At 30.7% G+C, this 24,786-nt stretch overlaps 1 protein-coding gene across 1 annotated transcript in view; it reads right to left on the bottom strand.

Moving 5' to 3' along the window:
• Window positions 1-24,230, bottom strand: part of LOC145315725 (integrin alpha-PS2-like) — a 69,136-nt gene extending 44,906 nt beyond the window's left edge. Inside the window, exons 1-3 of the mRNA XM_080155760.1 lie at window positions 23,874-24,230; window positions 13,790-13,864; window positions 9,316-9,463 (exon numbers count right to left, since the gene is read on the bottom strand). Coding sequence (XP_080011886.1) covers window positions 9,316-9,463; window positions 13,790-13,864; window positions 23,874-24,106 — 456 coding nt within the window. The 5' untranslated portion in view covers window positions 24,107-24,230. The remainder of the gene's footprint in view (window positions 1-9,315; window positions 9,464-13,789; window positions 13,865-23,873) is intronic.
• Between the last annotated feature and the right edge of the window lie 556 nt (window positions 24,231-24,786).

The following is a 24,786-nucleotide window of genomic DNA, read 5'->3' as shown; positions in this document are numbered from 1 at the left end:
AACTCGTCCAAATATTTATTTTTTTTCTAGGTAAACAGTCGACATCAATTGTTGCTTTTTATTATCAAAAGGGGTAAGCTGAGCAACTTTAGGCAGTTTAAGTGATATTAGTGTTGATCTGTTTTATTTTATTTTTAGTATTCCCATTATTTTGACAGGTCTGTAATAGACCCTCACAACGTACATTCTTTTGAACTCAAAGTTTTACAACTTTTTAAACAGAAAAGTATACCTACTGTAATAATTTAAATTTGTATGATTTGGAGCTTGCAAACTGTTCAGAATTTGACCAAAGTGAACTGTTATTAACCTTTTTTTTTAAAGGTATTCAAAAATTTACTTTGACACCTGTAGAATCATACTGCAGAGATAAAAATGAGAATAATAGCCCACATCGATTTTTGTTAGGATTTTAAAGTTTATTTTTTACTTTAGATTAAGTAAATTTTGCTAAATATTGATGTGTTTTCCTTCAAAAAAAGGTTAAAAACAGTTTAAGACCTGACCACGTCATGTGAAAGGTTGTAAAGGATATATACAAGTACCTATTGAAATGCATTAAGGATATTATTTTTTTTAAAATTAACTTCAACAAATTAAACAGTCACAAATATTTGTTCTGTTTTAATTGTTGATATTATCTTGTTTTATTATGTTGTAAATGTATTATTTAAAAAAAATCATATTTTCTTAGCTTTAAAAATATCATTGGTCAAAAACGTGTTCCTTAGCTCCTTAAGGCCTACAATGGGTTTTGGTTGTCTGCCAATATTACTTTTTATCCTTGTTCTATTTTAAAATATAAAAAAAATCATTAAAAGTTCTAAGTGTCAAAATGTTTTAGTTCGTTGATCCATTTAAATCTGTTAATTGTTATTTTAGTCTATTTTAAGTGATTTCTAAATCTTTGTAATGTTATTCTAATGAGTTTGTTTAAATTCGAGTAGGAAAGCAAGTACTATGCATGGGAAAAAATCTGAATTTAGAAGATTTTCAAAGAGTTGCTTTTCTTTAAGATGAATCTGTACGTCATAATCAAATCAAAACCATACATCAGAAGATTCTCCATTGATTTTTACCAAAAGGATTGAATTTTGCCTTTTTGAATGTTATTATTCTTGTTAATTTAAATAGTTAAAATCAATAAGTGTAGCAGTTTCTTGTTTAAAAAATGTGTTAAAAAGGATGACAACACTCATAAAAGCGAAGCTCTGAAACGGTAGGACAAACGAGCATTAACAAATGTAAAGTGTTAAAACTAAATAATAGGAATATAAATGTATGAAAGTAGAAACAAAATTGTTGGTGATTTAAAAAAAAAAACTGCTTAAATGCTTCGCTTATAATATTGTACTTAGTTGTCCTAGGAATCAGTATTCCAAAAATGAGATCCATCGGATGATTACATCACATAAAATTTTGTTTTTAAAAAAGTTAAAAGTCAACATTTTTAAAATGGACGTACTGACATTCTGGTAACGATTATGGAGCTGCTACGCTTTCTAAATCGTACCTGACTACTACAGGAATCACAATGAAAAGTTTGAAATCGATATGACAATTCTAACATGCCTAAATTAACGAAAAAAGCTATTCATTCCAGACGGACAGACGTACGGACCGACCCCAATTCTATTGTATTGAAAATTGAATTAAAAATATTGTTTGTATAAAAATGGATTGTGCTATGAATTAATGTAAAGTTACTCACTACAAGTAAGTTCTCGTATTTCAAAGGTTACCAAAGTTCCGGTGCGTTTAAGAAAAAAACTAGTGGCTTTGATCTAGGGATTTTACCTAGAAAAGTATCAGAAAAAATAGGGAATGGGGGGCTGAGGATTTCTTTGGGTCAGGAAAGGACGTCCAAGCTTTTTTGGGAAGGGGGATAAAAATTCCTAATTTATAAGTTTGGAGAGGGGAATCTTTAAATCATATAGGCAAGGACGTCCAATTGTTTTTTCAAATTTATTTGAGGGTAATCACCCCTTGGACGTCCCTTGGACCAGGGTTGAATATATCTCCCGCGAACAACACCATGAACTATGCTTCACTCATTAACTTGTGTAACGGTCGCTCTAGCCGTTTACGAAATTTTATTAGAAAAATAGTAGGAAGTAGTAGGAAGGTGGTCAGGCCGTTTTAGAGATCTTATGCTTTACAAATATCAATACTTTGTTATGTAGGATACATACACATTTATATCTAGGATATCTTGTATTGAGTTACATGAAATTTTAAACTTTATGATTTTATAAGTTTGTTATCAACTGATTTCTAACTCTTTCTAACTCGAGGAAGCAATCATAATAATATTAAGGGTAGAATAGTTATTTATCGCATCGTAGTATTTACAGCTTGCCGCGGGTATTAAAATTAAAAATAAGAAGATTTAAACCTGTCTTGTTTGAGGAGCCGAAGGCCCAGGCTAACAAAACCGGTATAGATCTTATGACTTTTATTTTTAATTGTCTGCAATACGATGTTGAACATAGTTTTTCGGTATGGGTCAGAACCGGTTCTTATCCAGCAGATATGAATCAGTTTCTAAGCAATACTGGAAAACTGAGAATAAACGTTTGGCTCTGCAATTTTTTTGTTTACTCTCTTTCTTAAAAAGCAATAAACTATTTGTTCTTTGCTATTATTGAACATAATCGTCTATTTAAAAGAATTATAGTGGTATGATATCTAAAATATACTTGTCCTCTTATTTTAAAACAACCGTGACAGAACAAACGACAATAATATTCAAACTATTTTCATCCACTTTAGAAGCAGAAAAATATATGTATGATATAAAATTTGTTTTATGGGGTATATTTAATTGCTTCATGCGATCAATTCCATTAAAAGGATATAAAATGTTTGCCTGGGAGATAGTAAAAGTCAAGATTGCTATATGGGAAACTTGTGCTTGTCACACAGATACACTTATAAATATCAGGGAGGGAGGGGACATTGGGATGTTTATTACACTAGTCCCCATATTCTTATAATAACGTTTTCCTATCCGTTCGCTTAACAACCGTAGGGGCTTTTTTTGAATTTTGATTGGTTTGTTCATTTAGTTGAGTGACCAAACGTTTGAACCAGTAGTTGTAAGGTTAATTTTGTGTATCATCATTAGGGATGTACATCAATTTATCGGCTATTGTCTTATCCCTTAAGATCCCTGCATAAATACACATACACACACACGCGCGCGCGCGCGTAGACTGCAAAAACTGGCGTAAATAGAGCTACGGCTGAAAATTGTTAAAGTGATAAATATTGGCGATAAAAGGTGGATAAGTATTTGGTCGTGAGAGATAAAAAGTGTTTACCGGGCTAATCCCAGGGTGTTTAAAAGTTTAAAGCATCATCCATATGTTTACAATTTTTAGTTGCATGGCTGTTATATAACTGGGTACTTGTAATTACGCCCGTCATTACGCTAAGCTAGGTAAATGATAAAGAATTTCTTATATTAACATCTTTTTTCTTTTTTATATAATGATTCATTGCGTTACATGTAAGAGCCATCATAAGAATATGTGATTTTCAATAATTTGTTGATTTCTTGATAATACTCCGAAACAGATAAATATATTACCCTTGTTAAAAGCGAAGCTTTTCTATAATTAGGGTAGGTCCGTCCTTCCGGAACCGTCAGCTCTTTTCGTTGATTTAAGAATGTTAGAATTGTTTCGATTTCAAACTTTGCATGGTGATTTCTGTTGATTTTTAACTTTTTTAACAGCTAATTTTTATGTGATAAAATTATTCGATTGATCTGAGTTTTGGAGTTTTGGAGTTCTGACACTCTACAAGTATTAATGTTCGTTTGTCCTACCGTTTCAGAACTTCGCTACTATGGATGTTGTCATCCTTGTTCTACGTATGACTCATTTAATGAATAACAGTTTTTGGGTGACTGACTTTTTGAGGGTTTCATAAATCATTACTATTAAAAGCAAATCTATATTTAGAAGAAAAAAAAACATTTTTCTTTTCTTTTAAAACCTCTTTGTTTTCTTAACTGATAAGTTAACTAAAATAAAACGACATAGTAAAAAAACTAATCTATTAAATTGTTTTTTATTAGTGACTTAAGAAAGATATTTTTATCTAAAAAATTGTTCTTAATTATCTTCTGAAACATATCCTATTATATAAAGTAGTAAGATTTTTTGTCTGAAGCTTAAGATTTCAATAACTACCGAGATTGAGTTCTCTTCTATGGGAAGCTTCAAATAGTTCTATGGGTTGTAGCTATATTATTTTTTTTTATTAAGCTCTGGGAGCAATAAAAAACTATTTCCTTATCCTTTTGAATAAAACGCCCATAAATCAAATGTTTCCCATAATCTTCTTAGGTTGTGTAACTTCTGCGCTATTTATGAATATGATTTTCCTAGATTTAAATTTACAGAAGAACAAATGTTCTAAAAATTTCAACAAAAAATAATTTAAATTAAAGGGTAGAATGTTATATTTCATGGCAAGTAGACTATAATTTATAAATGTTTTTACATTTTTTCAGCCCTGACACCAAACTAAAATGAAATCATATCTAATCACATGATTTAAACAGTGTGGAGTTTAAATTGAATAAGTTTATTAAAGCGAATTTATCCAATTTTTGTGTAGATGTATTAATTTGCAAACATTCTAGTTAAATAAGATTTATATGACTTTATGAATACACTTATCTCTCATTAAAAGGAATCATTAAATCCTATAAAATAAAGTAGTAAGGTTTTTTGTCCCTGAGATTTTCAATAAGCATTGATTAAGTGCACCTTTCTTTCAGGGATCTAAAGGGATAAGACAATGGTCGATAAATTGATGTATATTACTTCGTGTGAAGATTATAATTAGTGGTTAAAAAGTTTGAACACTGAATTTATTGACCCAACCAATCAATATTCAATAATAGTCCCCCAAGTTAGATAGATAGATAGATATTGGTAAGCCAACCAATACGAAAACATTATAATAAAACTTTGGGGAATAGTGTAATAAACAGCCCATTGTCCCCTCTCTCTCTCTTAAATTATCATATCTATTTTACTGCAATTAATCCAAATTCCTGACTGCTTAAAAGCGCAAGCATTTCAAAATGTTTATACTAATTTGCTTCATTTAAAACGACATGCAATAGATTACAAGCAATTAAAATCATTTACATAAAGATGAATCTACTAATTCATATAGGCCTTGGCATTTAGAAATAATCAGGGCTCGGCAACCATGCCCCAGCCGCTCAAACATCTCAAAAATAAACTTTCTAGTGTGATCAAAAACTTTTTTTCTGTATAAGAACAGGTTTAGACATCTAGCTGAATTTTAAAGATATAACATGACGATTTCACTGAGGCTTATACGCAGCTGCCGAGCCATGGAATTAGTTGTGGAATAGCTTACTCTATAATTTAACATGTTTAGATTGATTATTAATAAGATAGAATTTAAACCCAAAAGTAATAAAATTGAAAGAGTTAAGATGCTATTTATCCTACTAATACCTGCATTCTTTTTTATCTAAGGATCTGCAGAAATATAAACCATCACAAGACTTAGATTCAGAAATAAATGACCTAAATCCGACCCGAGACATATGTATAGATTCTATGAAAAAAGAATTTAACTGATTTGAGAGATCTAAATGGACAGACAAAAGCCTATACTACTTTATTTGATAGAATGAATCTTTTACTTAAACACAACCTATTGTCAAAACACCAATAAGAAGTTTGATCTTTACTTAAACTAAACTTAGATAGCTAATCGATTAATTATTACCAAAACTTTACTTTGGAAATATTCGCTTTTTCATGAGTGTTTTTTTGCTTGAATTGATAAATTATAAATTTGCAATGATTGAATGAAATATAGCAAAAAGTCAAAGTTTTATAAACAAATATTTAGAACTTTTGACAAAAAAATAGTTTATTAAATTGCTGGGTAGTAAAAAGCAAGTGGCAAATAAGACTTATTTTACTATAGAATGATTGCTTTTAAATAATTACTGAATTTATAGATTGCATATTTATATAAAACGGGCCTGTTATCAAGCTAATTTTAAAGATATCATTGCCTGCTCGCATTGGTTTCTCTTTTTTTTTAAAGCGTAATTCCTATTACATCAAGGTATAATGTTATAAGCAAACCATCTCTATAATTAAGTCCTACAAATGTAAGTATGCCCTTAAACAATATTCTGTATTTAAGCAGTTTTGCCAAAAATTGACGTACAATTTTGTTAAGACTCATACATTTATATTCTGCTTATTCAGTTCTGACACTCTACAACTGTTAATGTTCGTTTGTCCTACCGATTAAGAGCTTCACTTTTGTGGATGTTGTCATCCTAGTTTTAATAATGATCACTGCTTAAAGCTTCAGCTTTAGTTGTGAAAAAAAAGACAGCATTTGATCAAAGTGATTCTCTTTTAAAAACAATGCTTTTGTGCAGAAAAAAATTTGCATGGGCTTAACAAAAATAACCAAACAAAGACTCAAAGTGAATGTGGCATTTTCTGGTGATTTAAGTTTGTACCACCCTTAAACTAGCGGCTGTGCCCCTAGAATTAAGGGGCTTTTTATTCCAAGAGGTAAGAATGGGATAGAAAATAGCCTGAAACCATCCCAAGGCTTAAATCTCAAAAAAAAATTGCCTAAAACCATCCCGGGACCTATTTGAAACTTCCCTAAAAAGGAAAACTCAATCAGTTTAGTAGTTATTAAAATCTTAAGCTTTAGACATAAAAGCCGTAATACTTTATAAAATAGGATATAGGATAATGAAAGAATAATAATTTTTATACAAAAATTGTATCAGGACAAAAGGGCATTCCTTTCCTGGGCACTACAGTAAACACAACAAATATAACAAGGACGATCATATTCACAAGGAGATAAGCTGTTGAAAGACAGGGAGGGAGGGGACATTGTGCTGTTTATTACACTAGTACCAAAAGTCTTATTCGTTGGCTTAACAACCTTAGGAACTTGCATTGAATTGTGATTGGTTGTTTCATTAAGTTGAGCGTACAAATGTTTCTACTTCTAATTATAATCTACAGAAGGGATCATTTTGTAAATCATCATTGGGAATGTACATCAATTTATCGGCTATTGTCTTATCCCTTTGATAACTGATTCAAAATATTTATGTGCAAATAAATTGAGTTTAGCTGAAAAAAGTCCTTAAAACACAGAAAAAAAACGTTTCAACTAGAATAAAGTGCAGCTACGCTTCTCAAAAATGAACATACATGCAAAAATAAGAGAATTGATTTTGATAGCAGGAGAATTGCAATGCGATTCCTATCAGATAATTTACTTGCAAAACTTTCAATAGAGAGATTGAGTTGTGGTCTTATACCAGGGATATAAAAGGATAAGACAATGGCAGATAATTTGATGTACATCCCCAATGATGATGTACAAAAATACATCTTCTGTAGATTACAATTAGAAGTTGAAACGTTTAAATACTTAACTTAATGAACCAACCAATCAAAATTCAATAATAGTCCCCAAAGTTGTTAAGCCAACGAATAAGAAAACGATATTATAAACTTTGGGGACTGGTGTAATAAACAGCCCAATGTCCCCTCCCTCCCTGGGGTCTGATACAGCTCTTGCGTGATTTCAACACAATTTACTTTTTCACTACAGATATTTAACCTTAGATATATATGCTAAAGTAATCGGGTGTATGTGTGTGTCCGTAATATCTCGTAAACCACAGTTTTTAATAGTCTTTACGGAGGTGTAGTTCACCCATGAATAAATATTATGATGAATTATCTTTTACTATATCTCTTACCCCCTTTATGGCAAACCAAGACGGTATAGGAACGAACCCATACGATTTTAGAAATTTGAAGGTAGATTCTTTCTAATTATGACATCAAGGGGTTTCTTTCTTTCTGCATCTTTAAAATATTCATCAATAATTTGGACTGGTTAGAATTAATTTATGATATTCAATCGATTGACAAAATATGGTTTATTAAAGGATATTTTTACAGATTTCTCTTAGCTTTAATCTATAATATTGTATCTATTGTTTGTATATACAATTTCACCAGGGGGGAGGGGACAATGGGCTGTTTGATACACTAGTCCCCAAAGTTTTATAATAACGTTTTCTTATTCGTTGGCTTAACAACTTTGGAGACTTTTATTAATTTTTGATTTGTTGGTTCATTAAGTTGAGCGTCCAAACGTTTCAACCAAAAATTGTAATCCATTCAAGGGGTAATTTTGTATGTTATCATTAGGGATGTGCATCAATTTATTGGCCATTGTTTTATCCCTTTTGATCCCTGCAATTTCACATACACACACCCACACACATACACACACACACACAAACAAGAACTAAGTACAGAAAACCAATTGAGTTAATTTAATCTGACCGAAATTACTTAGAAGCACGCTATAATATTTAAGATGGGATATAGATGTATATAATCATATATATTTTATAAATACATAAATATGGGTTTAATATATATCTTGGTTGGGAGCACGAAACAATGTTTTAAACATATAATTAAAAATTTAAAAGAGCACAATTATAACTGTTTTTTTTTAAAGTTAAACTGTTAGCCAATTAATAGTCTTACAATGAAGATACTCTTCAATTTCATTTTAATCCTTTAGTTTTAAAGATATTCTAAGTTCATAAACATTTATTATTAGTTGTACAAGTCTATGTAAAGAAAGATAATTGAACGTTAAGTGAATGTATCTAGGTTGCAAAACTTGGTTTTGCTCTCAGCTGTTAAAAGAGCGCCCAACCATAATATAGATATTCTTAGCTCATAAATATTTATATTAGTTGCACGGGCCATGTATATTGTATATCTAGAGAAATAGATATAGATAAAAGCGTTAAAGGTATGTTTTCATTGATTTTTTATTGTTTTTATAACGTAAAATGATATATCATTTCAAATTTTGGCATCTTAAAAAGAAGAATATTTCAAAATATTATTTTTATGTAACAATTTATATATGATATACTTGGATGTTGCATCAAATTTCATTTACTCTGATAAAGTGATGATCGCAGCTGGTTTTAGCTTTCTAACAATAAACCCATTTATTGGTCAGTTCGTTCATTTAGTAGATGTGAAGTTGATGGGGTAAAGGGGTTGGAAAGTAGGAAACGTCATTTAAGCCCGCTACAAGTTTTACTTTATTAGAGAACATAATAATCTGGAGTAAGATCCATGTAATAATATATCCATTACAAAATAAAACTTTACTCCTATTGATATTGTTATCCTTGTTTAAATTTCAATAGTTTGAACTTACCACAACGACTCCATCCTCCCCGGAGCTGGTGACCGTGGCTCCAAACCATTGGTTGCTCTTGTCATCAATAGGAGTGCCAGTATCATTGTTGTTCCCAGTTGTATCAAAAGGAATCATTGTACACTCGTGGTTGTCCTTGCTCATACATCTAATAAAATATCAAGTTTTTAGCAGTATGTAAAGAGATAGACCATAAAGTGTTGTACATCGCCAATAATGATACACAAAATTACTCCATCTGTAGATTACAATTAGTTGTTCAAACGTTTGGATAATCATCTTATTCAACCAACCAATAATAGTTCACGAAAGTCCCCAAAGTTGTTAAGCCAACTTTTCGGACTCGTGTAATAAACAGCCAATTGTCCCCTCCCTCCCTGGTTTTTAGGAAGATTGAAGCATTTGTAGATTTTTTAAAAATTAGTATCTGTTTGTCAGTACAGTTTTTCATTATTGATTCAACAAACCAGGGATAATAATAATATATGTAGTATATTTTATACATAATAGAATACAGCGTAAAATTACAATTAACATTTGAAAGTAAAAGTTGTATTTTGGGTAAGACAGTATTTTTAAGGACGAACCCCAAACTGTCCCACTTTGAGAAAGACGATTCCAGTGACGTCATATACGTTTAGGGAAGGGGGGAAGAAAATCTCTTCCCTTTTCTCCCATCTTTTTGAAGAGATTTTCTTCCCCCCTTCCCTTTTTCTTTTCCGAAACGTATATGACTTCACTGGAATCGTCTTTCTCAAAGTGGGACAGTTTGGGGTTAGTCATTTTTAAGTATTCACTTTGTGGAAGTTTTCATCTTTTTATATTAATATTACAGTTAAATAAAGATACTTTTGGTTATGTTTGAAACTGGCTGAAACAATAAGAACAATGGTGTATATCTAATGATTCAAATCTGTAAGAAGCCCAAATAAGATTTAAGGGCCTCAAAATTCAAGAATTGTACATGCATTCTAAAATGAATGTAAGGTAAGAAATTAAAAAGAAAAATTATACAAGAGTAATATTCAAAGGTAGCGCAGCAATAACAAGTTAACTACACTTTACATCAAAAAATAGAAGCAAACTGGTACATGCTCAATCATATAAGTAAAAAAGAAATTCAGACATATTAGTATGATATCCATGTCTCAAAAAAGCAACAGTGAATTGGCTTTTTCTAGGCTTTTTTCTAACTGACATACCCTATTTATATACTAGCTGCGGTACTAAAACTTTCCTAAAGACTTCTAAACTGTATTGAACTTTGTAAGTATGTCAGGGATCTAAAGGGATAAGACAATGCCCGTTAAATTAATGTACATCCCCAATAATAATACGCAAAATAATCCCTTCTATAGATTACATTTAAATGGTTGAAACTTTGGATACAAAATTTAATAAAAGTCCTCAAAGGTGTTAGGCCTGACAATAAGAAACGTTATTATAAAACATTGTGGACTAGTGTAATAAACAGCCCAATGTCCACTACCTCCCTGTATGATGTATGTGGCCGAAGAACAAGATATCAGAACAATCAAAAATGTAATCACATCAGTTTGATGAGAATAAAGTCTAGACTAATCACAGAATAATAGACTAATAGAATTTTTTATGGTTTTCATTGGCTGTTGACTGCGAAGCTTTTTATAGTGCCTTTAAAAAAAGACGTCATACTGACCTGTCATTGTTAATTTTGTCTGTTTATCGGCCTATCATTGGTCATTTTTAATTGTATTGTATGACGTCATTTTTTATATGCACTATAAAAACCTTCGTTGACCGCAGAAACGTTAATAGATATTTTAGACTATTTTTAGGCCTAAAATGGACAACTTTCATAAAAGGATAGAGTATATTGTTAAGGAAAATGGACGCGTAAAATTCGAAAGTAAAACAAGGATGACAACATCCATTAAACATCAGCATGTTTTAAATTGACAGGCTTTCTGGTAATGATTATAGAGTTGCTACGCTTCCTAAATTGTACCGAATTGTTACAGGAATCATCATGCAACGTTTGAAATAGATAGGAACATGTTTAAATTAACATACGTACGAAATAATTATAGAAAAGCTTCTCTTTTAAAAGGTGCAATTTAGAACCTGAATATCATTCTAATTCATTATTTATCTATGAAGGAAAGGTAATGTATTAACATGAAGGTTTTTTTGGACAATTTATCTATTAAACTTTCTACATTTAAAGAATTCCTAAACATACACCTGAGGTACATTAGGATAATGATAAAAACAATAAAATTTACATAGACATAAAGTATTCATACATTTTTGTTTAGCAGCAAAGCTTTTTCTATAAATATGGTCGGTCCGTCCATACGTCAGTCAGGAACGGATATCTTTTTTCGTAAAGAAGGTGTATCAACTTTTTTTTTATAGCTAGCCGGTTCTTTTAGTAAGTAGTAGATGTAAAATTTTTCATAGAATTCAGATATCCAATCGGTTATTTTGTAGACCTCTTATTTTTTAAGTAATTTAATTTTTTTTTTTTTAATTAAGTCGATTTTAAGGTACTAAAATGCAACAAAAAAAAGAAAGAAAATGGCCATTATGAACAAAAATAGTAAGATCTTTAATTTGACACCTTACTTTTTCAATTCTGTCAGGGAATTATTGAAAAAATCGATTTTTTTAAACCCACGAGAATAAAAACTTTGAACTTAATTTTATCATTTCACAGGTAAAAAAATATGGGTTCATATATACCTTTAGAATCAGAAAAATATTACGAATCCATTGTAAGCAAAATTGAAAAAAAAAGTTTACAATATAGTATATAAACTACAATAAAAGAAATTATATGAAAATATCATATTATATTATACAGGCAACGTCTTAATTCTTGAATTGAGTATAAAAATGGGAAGGGGGTAAAGAGGGGGTAAAAAAGGGAAGACGAAAGTGTTGCCTGAACAAAAAATATAATTGGCCATTTGTTTATTTTTTATTTTTTTACTTTTTTTCAATTTTGCTTACAATGGATTCATAATATTTTTCTGATTCTAAAGGTATATATGAACCCATATTTTTTTACCTGTGAAATGATAAAATTAAGTTCAAAGTTTTTATTCTCGTGGGTTTAAAAAAATCAATTTTTTCAATAATTACCTGACAAAATTCAAAAAGTAAGGTGTCAAATTAAAGATCTTACTATTTTTGTACATAATGGACATTTTCTTCCTTTTTTTTGTTGCGTTTTAGTACCTTAAAATCGACTTAATCTTTTTTTTAAAAACTTAAATTACTTTAAAAATAAGAGGTCTACAAAAAAACCGATTGCATATCTGAATTCTATGAAAAATTTTACATCTACTACTTACTAAAAGAACCGGCTAGCTATAAAAAAAAAAGTTGATACACCTTCTTTAGGTAAGTTAGAAATGTCCTATCAATTTTGTTTCAACTTTTATATATTTAAATTCTGATTATTCAGTTCTGATACTCTACATGTGTTAATGTTTGTTTGTCCCACCGTTTCAGAGCTTCGCTTTTATTGATGTTGTTATCCTTGTTTTTGCAGCGAATCTAATCTATAGTTACTTTTTTATATTTTTTGTACAATAAATATCTTTTTAAGCTCCTTTGAAATTTAAAATATTTAAATCAATAAATGTCTAAGTATAGATGTATATATCCCAGACAACTATCTGGTTCGAGTGTTGCGGACCTTTTTCGTCTGCTAGCAAATTTTTTCTGCTCTTTTTTAACGACTTGGTTGTGTTATTATTTCCGAAGCTATTTGCTGATATCAAAGACACCACCAGTTGTTTAAGATGTAATTATTTTGTTATTATAAAATCAAGAAAATTAGAATTAAGAATGGTTTCTTGCCCTGCATTTTGTAACAGTTTCGAGAAATGTATGGGCATATTTGAAATAAAGTCTTCTTTGCTTAATTTAAGTGATTTATATTTTGCAGCTAAAACAAGATTGGAAAATTGAGTATATACATTGAAGGAAGATACAATGAATTTATATTTGGTATGTGGTTAACCACACTCCAGTTATATGATATTTATACAAATATATCTACAACCACTTACTCAACTTTTATTGTAAAATGACACTTTTTCAACAACAACAACAAAAACATTGTCTTTTTTCGGCAAAAAGAAATTTTTGCCTGGGTTAGGTTATAAAAGGTTCATTTGCTTATTACAGTGTTCCTTGTAGTAATAGAAATTCGAAATTAAATAATTCCAAAAATTGTTGTCAAAAAGCTAGGTTAATAATTGACATGTTCTAAATGGACTTACGGACATTCTGGTAATGATTATAGAAATGCTGCGTTTCTAAATCGTGCCTATCTATAATAGGAATCGTCATGCAAAGTTTAAAATCGATATGACAATTCTAACTAGTCCAAATTTACGAAAAGAGCTATCTGTTACGGACGAACGGACAAACGAAACAAACCTAATAATAGAAAAGCTTCGCTATAAAAAATATAATTTACCTAAAGACTGCACCGGGTTTGTGTACACCCCATTTTCTCTGTTCTGTCTGCGCCTCCGGGGCTCCTATCAACACCCTAAACAAACAATTAACCATTAATATGCAATATTTATCAGGGATCTAAAGGGATAAGACGATGGCTGATAAATTTATGTACATCCTCAATGTTCTGTAGCTTACAATTCGTGATTGAAACGTTTGGACACTCAACTTAATGAATCAACTAATCGAAATTCATTAAAAGTACCCAAAGTTGTTAATCCAACGACTAAGAAAACATTATTAGAAACTTTGGAGACTAGAGTAATAAACAGCCCGTTGTCCCCTTCATCCTGAATATTTATACATTATTATGTTAATATTATACAAATATACACCAGCTATATAGCAATTTTTCATCAAATATTTTTTATCAATATTTTGAAAGGTTAAATTGTTTATTAAATAAGGAAAAAATAAATAATTAACAAATTAATGATAGACCTACTAACTTTTGGGTTATAATTATTCAATATCAACTTTTATCTTATTATACAAAGTAGTAAGGTTTTTTTGTTTGTAGCTTAAAAATTCAATAACTACTAAACTGATTGAGTTCTCCATTTTGCAAGAAAGCTACACACAGGTCCTTAGATTTAAATTTGGATTTAGACTTAAGTCTTCGCCTCTAAATGCAAGGGGCGCAGTGATTATATATTAGAATAAACTTTAGTTCTATAAAAGCTTCGCTTTTAATCAAAAAAATTGATAATGCAATAAATTGAAAGCGTCATTTATTTAAATAAATGAGAAATCATAAAAAAAATCCTAAAATGCAAGGCTAAAATGCAAACATTATGGGACTGCATTTTATATGGGTAAATAAATATTCTTTAAGTTATATTCATTGATATCTTTCAAGTCAAACGAAAGGTTGAATAAATTTTGACAATATTTGTAAAAATTTTGTCATTTTCAATGTCAAACAAAACAAGGTCGAAACAGGGACCTAAGGGTTAAGACGATGGCCGATAAATTGATTTACATCCTCAATAATGACACACAATATTACCATTCTGTAGATTAAAATTAAAGGTTAAAACGTTTGAACACCTAACTTTATAAACCAACCAATAAAAATTCAGTAAAAGTCCCCAAAGTTGTTAAGCCAGCCAACCAATAAGAAAATGTTATTATAAAACTGTGGGGACTAGTGTAATAAACAGCCCATTGTCTGAGGTCAAAAACATCCAAAAAAGATTAACATTTTTACAGTGTCGTGCTCAGGTTTTTTCAAGAGAAGTATTATACCCCTCTTACGATTATTTTGTCATTTTCTTCAATGTCTAAACAACAAATACAATTTAATTTCTAACAGTATTTTTAACACACACCCAACCCCAACCCCCTTTTTAGAAAGATGCAATGCATCTCTACAATTCATTCAATCAGAAAGCAAAACATTAATCAGATTTTTTTAAATAGACTTTTGTATTTAATATATCATTTACTGATTTGTGTTTTTTCCTTTACAGGAAGATTGAGAATAAAAAACCTTAGTTTTTGATATACATATTTGGCCTGTACAAAGATTATACTTTGATAAAGTAGCCTTGGGTTGTGATGGATCAAAAGCTTTTAAAACAATTTAAAAAAGAGTATGCAATATAGATGTATTTTATTCATATTGAAATTAGCGGTTGAAACGTTTGGACACTCAACATAATGAACCAACTAATGCAAATTCAATAAAAGTCCCCAAGGTAGATAAGCCAACGAATAAGAAATCGATGCCTATGGACTAGTGTAATAAACAGTCCAATGTCCCCTCCCTCCCTAGATTACACGTTCTAATGTATGGTACAATATTATGACTATAAAATTACCATCAAATATAAAAGCAATAAATTTTTATGTTTATGGTATCAGTTCAAACGTTCATTTAAAATACATATAAACTCTAATACAGCTATTGTTGTACATTTTTCACAATTTAACTATATGAATGTGGTCATTAAAATTTCGAAGTCAACTCCCCCCCCCCCCTTCTTTCAATTATTTCTTTTTAAAAAAAGATTTTGTTGGGGGGGGGGAGTCATTTTTTTCTATGGGCATTTAAACTGTTTTCCACATCGGTTCAGTGGTTAGCGAGATCCTTCAGTACACACAGACAGACATATTTTTTTTACTTTATCATAAGGATAAATATAGTCTTGATTGATTGAAATATTAACTACATTGAGGAAACCCTATAAGAATAGTCCCATAATAATTTAACCCAATCTCGTCGAAGTATGTTTATACAGGGATATAAAGGGATAAGACAATGGCCGATAAATTAATGTACATCCCAATTCATGATACACAATATTACCCCTTCTGTAGATTACAATTAGGGGTTCAAACATTTAGACACTCTACTTAATAAACCAACCAATCAAAATTCAATGAAAGTCTCTAAGGTTGTTAAGCAGACGAATAAGAAAAAGTTATTATAAAACTTTGTGGTACTAGTGTTATAAACAGCCCAATTTCCCCTCCTCCACTGATGTTTATATATTGAAATGAAGTCAACTTTCTATATTCATTTCAGAGAGAGAGCTATAAGGAAATATTCCACTTTCAAGTTAATTTGATATCCAATTTAAAGATAGGCCAGATAAGGCCCACACCCTGCCTTAACCAAATAAAGGATAAACAAAAATTACCATGAAAACGGACAATGCAGCGTTCAAATAGGACCTAGAGACAAGTAGAATCCATTGAACATTAAATCCTAGCTGTTCCTTCTTGCCAGATATTTCAATTTTAATATTTAAAGTGAAAATCACTAAATTCGCCATATATACAAGGCAACTCTACTGTTAATACAGGAAGATAAGATACTTTTTTTGTAAATCATCCTTCTTAGACACTTTTTATATCAAATAAAATCTTAGTCATGTAAAATCAATGATGCAGTTGTGATTTGACTTGAATCTGGTTAACTTGTCTTTGTGTTTTACTTGTTTTCTTTATCATCTCAAACATTAGGGCATATTATTCTTTACACAATGTGTATACACTAAGAATAGAGATGTCTAGAGACACCCTCTGTAAATCAGTCAATAGAATGACACTGGATGAACAATCTGGCTATGTTATTGGTAGAGATGTGTTCAGGTGTTGGATCAAAAGGGCTAAATGTTTTCATTTTGTTGTCATAATGTGTCACCTATAAATAGGAGCATTCCTTAGGATAAAGCTTTGCTTGGGTACATCATATCCATAAAGATATAATTCTGCATATAATGTGAAATATATCCTAACAATATATAATAATAAGTCAACTATGAATATTGTGTTATTGCTGTATTTCTTAGGATAGAGTTAGCATTCTATAAATAAGATTATGGGTTCAGTTTAACCATCTAGATATACTACACTGTTTGCTACAAACCCCTTGTCCTAATCCTTGCTTACAGGGAAGCTTAGGATTTAGCACTATGTTTAGCAAGCTTGAGATCTTCAGTGAACTTGATGTAACAGACCAAAAGGTCTTGGCTTATATTCATCAACCATAAGGAGTTAATCTTCAAAATCTCTGATTTATACCAAACAGTTAGAACAGAGAAATGGATTTTTGGATGTCTTGAGAACTAAGGTAATCCCTCCCTCCATCTATAGTTATGATCATATTCCCACTCAGCACAGACCTTAGGTTCCACCAAGGCATCAAGTTTTTATTAAGTATAAAGCTATACGACAGCTCAAAGCAGAAGATACCATGATAGAAAAATCAATAACTTGAAGAAAACCTTATTGCAACAGAGTTGTAGACATACTTTAATTAATAAGGAGCAAAGGTTCATTTGGTACAATCATAAGGGGGGGGGGGGGTTAATGCAACCATCTCATAATCAATTTATAAATGGCACTTAGAATTCAAATTATGATCTGAAATTTTGCATGAGTAATCCTTGGTAGGTCTATTTTCCCTAAATCGAACAAAAAGTTGGAAAAGTAGCAGCTAATGGCTGGCGGCTCAGCCGTTTAGCCATTTTGGGCTATTTTCAAGGGAAATTCATCACGAAACCTATCTACACATAATACTCTTTTCCATTCCAAAACGTTTTCAAATGGTTCTAGCTAGTATTTGCTGGTACTAGAAATCTAAAAACTGTCTTTTTGTATCATTTCACATTATTTAAAGCAAAAATATGTTTCAAAAAGTTGATTCCTATGTAACTTATGACAGATTTGCCCTAAAAATAGCCAAAAAACAGCTAAATGGCTGAGCCGTTAGCCATTACTTTTTCAACCTTTTGTTTGATTTTGGGAAAATAGATCTACCAAGGATTACTCATGCAAAATTTCAGATCAAAATTTGAATACTAAGTGCCATTTATACCTTTATTACGAGATGGTTGCATTTACCCCCGCCCCCCCCCCCCCTTAGTCTTCCATTATGTTAAACAATATTAATTTAGAAAACCTTCTAAAAAAACAGATTGATTTTATATTATTATATAAATACTTCAAAACACAATATTAAATATATGAAGCCTGGATAATCATACAGTTGAGGAACCAAATAATATGTATAATCATATCTTAGACCAATAGATATAGTATATCTAGATGGTTCAACTGGACCCATAATCAATCAAACTTTTTTTAAAAATTCTAGCTTACAAACACTTTTTTTATTTATTATGTACAAGCCATTCAAATAATACAGCAACAAAATATTTCTACAAAATAATCTATAGAAAGCTAACTTTATCCTAAGAAATACAACTATTCGTAGGTGACTTACTATATGTTTTATCATATGTTTCACATTATATGAGAGAATACTTTTTTACAAGATATGATTTACTCAAGCAAAGCTTTAACCTAGGGAATGCATCTATTTATAGGTGACTCATTATGCAAACAAAATGGAAACATTTTGCTCTTTTGAGCCAAAATCTGTACACATCTTTACCAATAACATAGCAAGATTGTTCTTCCCGTGTCATCCTATTGACTGATTTACAGAGGGTGTCACTAGACCTCTCTATTCTTTGAGTATACAAATTGTGAAGAGAATTCTTTGTCCTCATGTTTGAGATGATTAAGAAAACAAGTATATCACAAAGACAAGTTAACCAGATTCAAGACAAATCACAACTGCTTTATTGATTTTACATTACTAAGATTTTATTTGATATATAAAGTGTCTCAGGAGCATGATTTACAAAAAAAAGTATCTCATCTTCCAGTATTAAAAGTAGATGTGCCTTTTATATTTGGCAAATTTAGTGATTTTCACCGTAAATCTTAAAATTGAAATATCTGGCAAGAAGGAACAGCTAGGATTTTATGCTCAATGGATTCTACTTGTCTCTAGGTCCTATTTGAACGCTGCATTGTCCGTTTTCATGGTAATTTTTGTTTATCCTTTATTTGGTTAAGGCAGGGTGTGTAAGGGAGAAAGGAGATTATATACTCATTGTATAATGTCCATTGTAAGTAGCGCAGCTACTCTACATTTAGGGAGTGTCCGTACAGCCATTAAAGCATCCATACGTCGTCGGTGTAAGAAAACTAAAATGACTAAATGATTGTAGATTATACGTTGATATTATAACTAACATTCTTTTTTGGGAGCTTGATAGACCTTCACGCAGAATTTATTTTTGTTTTTTGTAAAATTAATTAAAAAGACCACCTGAAATATTAATTAAAAGGACTGACGACTGAATATACTTTTACAGTTAAACACCATTTCCGCGTAAAGTATAATATTCTAGGGATTTAAAAGAATAAGACAATGGCCGATAGATTGATGTACATCCCCAATGATGATACACAAAACTAACCGTTCTGTATATTGAGACCCTAAAATATTTAGACACTCAACTTAACGAACTAATCAATCAAAATACAATACAAGTCCCCAAAGTTGGTAAGCCAATGAATAAGAAAACTTTGGATACTAGTGTAATAAACAGTCTAATGTCTCCTCCCGTCCTGAATTTTTTAGACACATTTTATTGACACTTTATCGGAAGCTATAGCCCACCCACTTTTACATATATTACAAAGAATCCTTTTATGGTAACTTCTGACAAAAGCATCTAAAATTATACACTTAATTTCTTACGTATATTTGAGACCAACCAGATTTGTTTTCAGTATAACTACAGTATAAAAGTGTATATATTTTTTACCTTTAGTTTGACTTTTAGTTATAAAGAATCCTTTATTGCATCAAACTCTTGAATTATTGAACATAATCATTATTAAGAAAATGTTATTGCTTATCTGAATCTCATTTATGTCCCTATTTTATTTGATTTGTTAATGAAAAATTAAAAAGCCGATGCACCTCTAGCATTCGAAGGGGAAAGGATGGATTGAAAAATAGCCCAAAACCATCGCAAGGCTTAAATCTAACAATAAATAGCCGAAAAACCTCCCGGGTCCTATGTGAGCTTCCATGGAAAGAAAAACTTAATATGTCTGTAATTATTGAGATCTTAATCTACTGACAAAAAAAATTTACAACTTCATGGATAATATTCAAAATGAACAACTTTTCTTCTTTATATGACAAAGAATTTGCTCTAAAATATCATGATTTTTTCATACAACCCATAAAAAGCAAAAAAATGAATGACAGTATATACATATAAAAACCGATGCTTTTCATGTCAAGCATATTTAAGTTAATATGTAAAGAGCCTTGACTATTGTCTAAGGTCGAGTTTAGCTCTATAAAAATTAAATGTATGTTTTCACAAGAAAGAGAAAATTTTAGTTAATTAAGATTGATTTTAATGGTATCTGATGCCTTTTTGAACTGAAACAACCATTTTTCTAGCTATACTATATCAAATTTACATAAGTTATTTACATCAAGTTAAATAAATTTCTTGATTACATAATACATATTACCTCTTTTTATAAAACTAAAAGGGTGTCAGTCAATTTGAGTGCTTATAGTGCCTATAAAAAAAATGACGTCACACTGGCCTTCCATTGCTAATTTAATCAGTATATTGGCCTATCATTGGTCATTTGTGCAGTAAGGCGTCACTATAAAGAGCTTCGTTAATTTAAGCATAAGCATTACTTGTTGCTAAAATTAATAATTTTAAAAAATTTGTAATTTTATGTTAACTTGTTTAGTATGATGAAAATGATTACTCCATATATAGAAAAATTCCTCACACTCAATTGATAAAAAGTTATTCCTTATTAACCTCGGGCAGATGTTGTGCCGTAGTTGGTTTTACGTTACCAAACACTTAAAATGTGTAATACCTTCGCTTTTTTTAAACTTTATAAATACTATACATACATTATATATAAGTTTTTAATTATTAAATAATAATAGATTTTTTAATGATGTAAAAGTAAAAATATCATCATATTATTCCAACAGCACAAAATTCCACCCCACCCATTTGCTTCACTCTCATCAGTAAACATTTAACCCTCCCCACCCCCCCTTTAATTCTTATTTCTTACTTTTTAGTTAAAATTGCGTCTATAAAAATTACGGAATCGATGACCCACCACAAATGTACAAACAGGCAGGCAGGGAGAATACATTAGCTGTTTGTTACACTAGTACCCAAAGTTTAATAATAACCTTTTCTTATTTGTTGACCTAACAACTTTGTGAACTCTTCTTGAAGTTTAATAAGGTAGTTAGTTCATTAAATTGAATGTTTGAACGTTTCAACCACTAATTATAATCAACCGGATCATGATTGGGGATGTACATCAAATTATCAGCCATTGTCTTATCCCTTTATATCCCTGCCAAATAGGCCACTGTCGCGACATTCAAAAGGGTTGTGATGAGAAGAATAGTCTCTAAATTATGCTGTGCCATTATTTCTGCAAAAAAAAAACAGTTCAATATAATCGACAATCTATGTTAAGATAAGTTGTTCACCAAAAAATACCCACTAGGCGGCGCTTTATATTATTTTTGACTATTTCCCCTGGGAGGATGGTGTTAGTCTCCCTCTGAGAAGCTACACTGTAAAGGAGAACCATATCGGTTCAGCGGTTAGCAAGATTCTTCGGTACAGACAGACACACAGACACAATCAGAGATGCATTAAATTATTATAAGGATTATTAGATTAGCTAAACCCAAAAAATTAAAGGATTGTATAAACGCAAAAAACATTTATATCACATTATCCAGAATCAGAATAGTCAACAATCCAAATTGTACACTATGGCCTATTGAATACATTAAATTCGGAATGTAATTTTTAATGCATTAATTTTAAAACAATTTAAAGCATATTGGGGCGTTCTTGGAACTATTATTTCAGATAATTGGAGTTTTTAATAATGTTTTGATTGATTACAGCTTTTGATATTTGTGTGGAAATCATGTGGGACAGCCTAAAAATTACATCTCTAATATCTTCAGGAAGAAAGGGGACAATGGACTGTTTATTACACTAGTCCCCAAAGTTTGTTTTCTTATTCGTTAGCATACCAATTTTGGGGACTTTTAATGAATTTTAATTGGTTGAATCATTAAGTTGAGTGTCCAAACATTGCACCCAATAATTAAAATCTACAGGAGAGGGAATTTTGTGTATTTTATTTTATCGGACATTGTCTTATCCCTTTAGATCCCTGTCTTGCAGAGAGGAATTGAAATGGTAAAATAATAAAGACAGAGAATGAAAAGGAAATTGGACTAAACATCACTTCACTAAAGTGTTCATTTAAAAACGCCAAAAAAATACTTTCCAGTATGGCTTCGAAACCGATTAATATCCGAATGATTAGAACCAGTTCTAAGCCATACTAATAAAAATCAGGTATAACATCTATTACTATAAATTTTCCACGAATATTAAAAATATAAAAGCATAACATTAATACTAGTTTTGCTAGACCGTGCCACCGGTCAGGCAAGGTTCAATAATCTTTTATTTTAATATCCGCGGAAAGCTGTCTATAATACGATGCGATAAATAACTGATGTTTGTAATGGTGAATTTTGCAGTTATGTAAAACTGTTTTGATATGGTTATTACTAAAACTTGTATTTGCTATTTTAAAGATTGTACAGAATTAAGTGGACACTCTCACTTCACACTCTTATCAAATTAAACAAAACAAGGATAATCATGTTCATAAGTTAGGCAGCAGTAAAAGGGAAGATAGAAAAGTAACTATTTATTGTCCATACGATCTCCTGTCTGATTTAAAATGTTTATTTCATTTCTTATAATGCAATCTTATTCAGAGAGGAGAGAGAAGATAATGTATATTATAACACTAGTACCCAAAGTTTTATAATATTGTTTTCTTATTCGTTGGCTTAACAACTTTGGGGAATTATTCTGAATTTTGATTGGTTGGTTTATTAAGTTAAATTGTGTTATCATTGGATGTACATCAATTTATCGGCAATTGTATTTGTAACATACATCAAAACAGATCGCAATAAAACGCTACACATTAAAATTGCAGAATAATTTAATTCGCAATAAATGTATTAATGCTTTTATTTCCTATTGAATACTTTTTTCTGTACTACTTAGGATTATAATTGTCCTTGTTTCACACACAAACAAAAAAAATCCTTTTGAACAGTTTGGTGCTCTGTAGGTAGTCTGGTTGTAGGTTAAATTAGTTCAAATAAGCCCTCTTTGTCACGTCAAATTTATAAACTTTGAAAGTTTTAAATGAATTTCATTATAGAAATAAAATAAAGAATTTAAGGTTATAATTTTTCTTAAGCTACAATATTAATAGGAAGAAAAAGTACCATGAACAAAAACAATTACTGTCATAAGTAACAGAGCTAAATCCTTGACTCTAAAGTTGTAATATTGTTTATCATAAATGGAATTGTCCAATTTTTCGAGGACCCTGAATGTTATTAAACTTATACGTTATAATTTACTAGTTCCTTCCTCCCTAGACTCTAAAGGAGGGCCAATAAAGTAGTATAAAACCATCCGTTGACCTATGTGAGTCTTCCCTAAAATGGAAGGTATAATCGGTGCAGTGTGGTCAGCAAGATCTTAACGTACAGACAAAAAAAAACCTTTTTCTTTGTATAATAGGATAAAATTTAAAAAAAGACTTACCAGCCGTTGCCTTGATCTCTATGAGAAGCCACAGAGAACCCAAATAAAGAGTCCTCCTCTCCTTTATACACCACAACACTATCAACATCAATATTAAATGCAGTCACTTGTCCTAATAACTGAACAATTATTATCACTAGCTTTATAACTGTTGCCATTGTCATGCTGTTGTATTGCCACGAACTCGAATCTTTTCCCATTTTTTTAAAATCACAATTTAAAGTCAGTGGCATTCATTTATATTTAAACTAGCTGTACGTGCTGACCGCTTGACAGCTGAAGAGCTTGTGTGCGGGTCAACCCGACTCTTGATTGAAACTGTTCAGAGCAGACACTTACACATCACACACTCTTCTCATACTACATAGGAGAAAGCTTTAAAGATTGAACATAATGCAGGGAGGGAGGGGATACTGGGCTCTTTATTACACTAGTCCCCAAAGTTTTGTAATAATGTTTTCTTATTCGTTGGCTCAACAACTTTGGAGACTTTGATTGGTTGGTTTAATAAGTACAGTGTCCAAACGTGTCAACTATGAATTATAATCTAAAGAAGGGATCACATTGTGTATAATCATTGGAGATGTACATCAATTTGTCGGCCCTTTAGATTCCTGACATAATGTCTTAGAGAATGAAAGTATAGGAGAGGGTAAATTAGTCATTATTTTTCCTTATGAATAACATGTTTCATTTTAAAAGTAACTTAAAAATGTCCTAAACTCAATTTTAATATATTTTTTTGCCAGAATCAGGATTTTTATTGGATTTTTGCAACATTAAATGTTTTAGATAATTTCTTGCATAGATTTTAAAATCTTAAACTTTCAAAGTAAATCTATTCATTTATCCTTTCTTTTGCAACCCTCTCTGTAACAAGTCATATAGTTTTCCGGGGAATATCACAGGGATT

Source organism: Acartia tonsa, chromosome 4 (genome assembly GCF_053477335.1).
Source record: "Acartia tonsa isolate MP-2025a chromosome 4, ASM5347733v1, whole genome shotgun sequence".
In the NCBI taxonomy this organism is placed as follows: Eukaryota; Metazoa; Arthropoda; class Copepoda; order Calanoida; family Acartiidae; genus Acartia; species Acartia tonsa.
The sequence above is the reverse complement of the archived record's forward strand: the minus strand, read 5'-3'. Positions and strand labels throughout refer to the sequence as shown.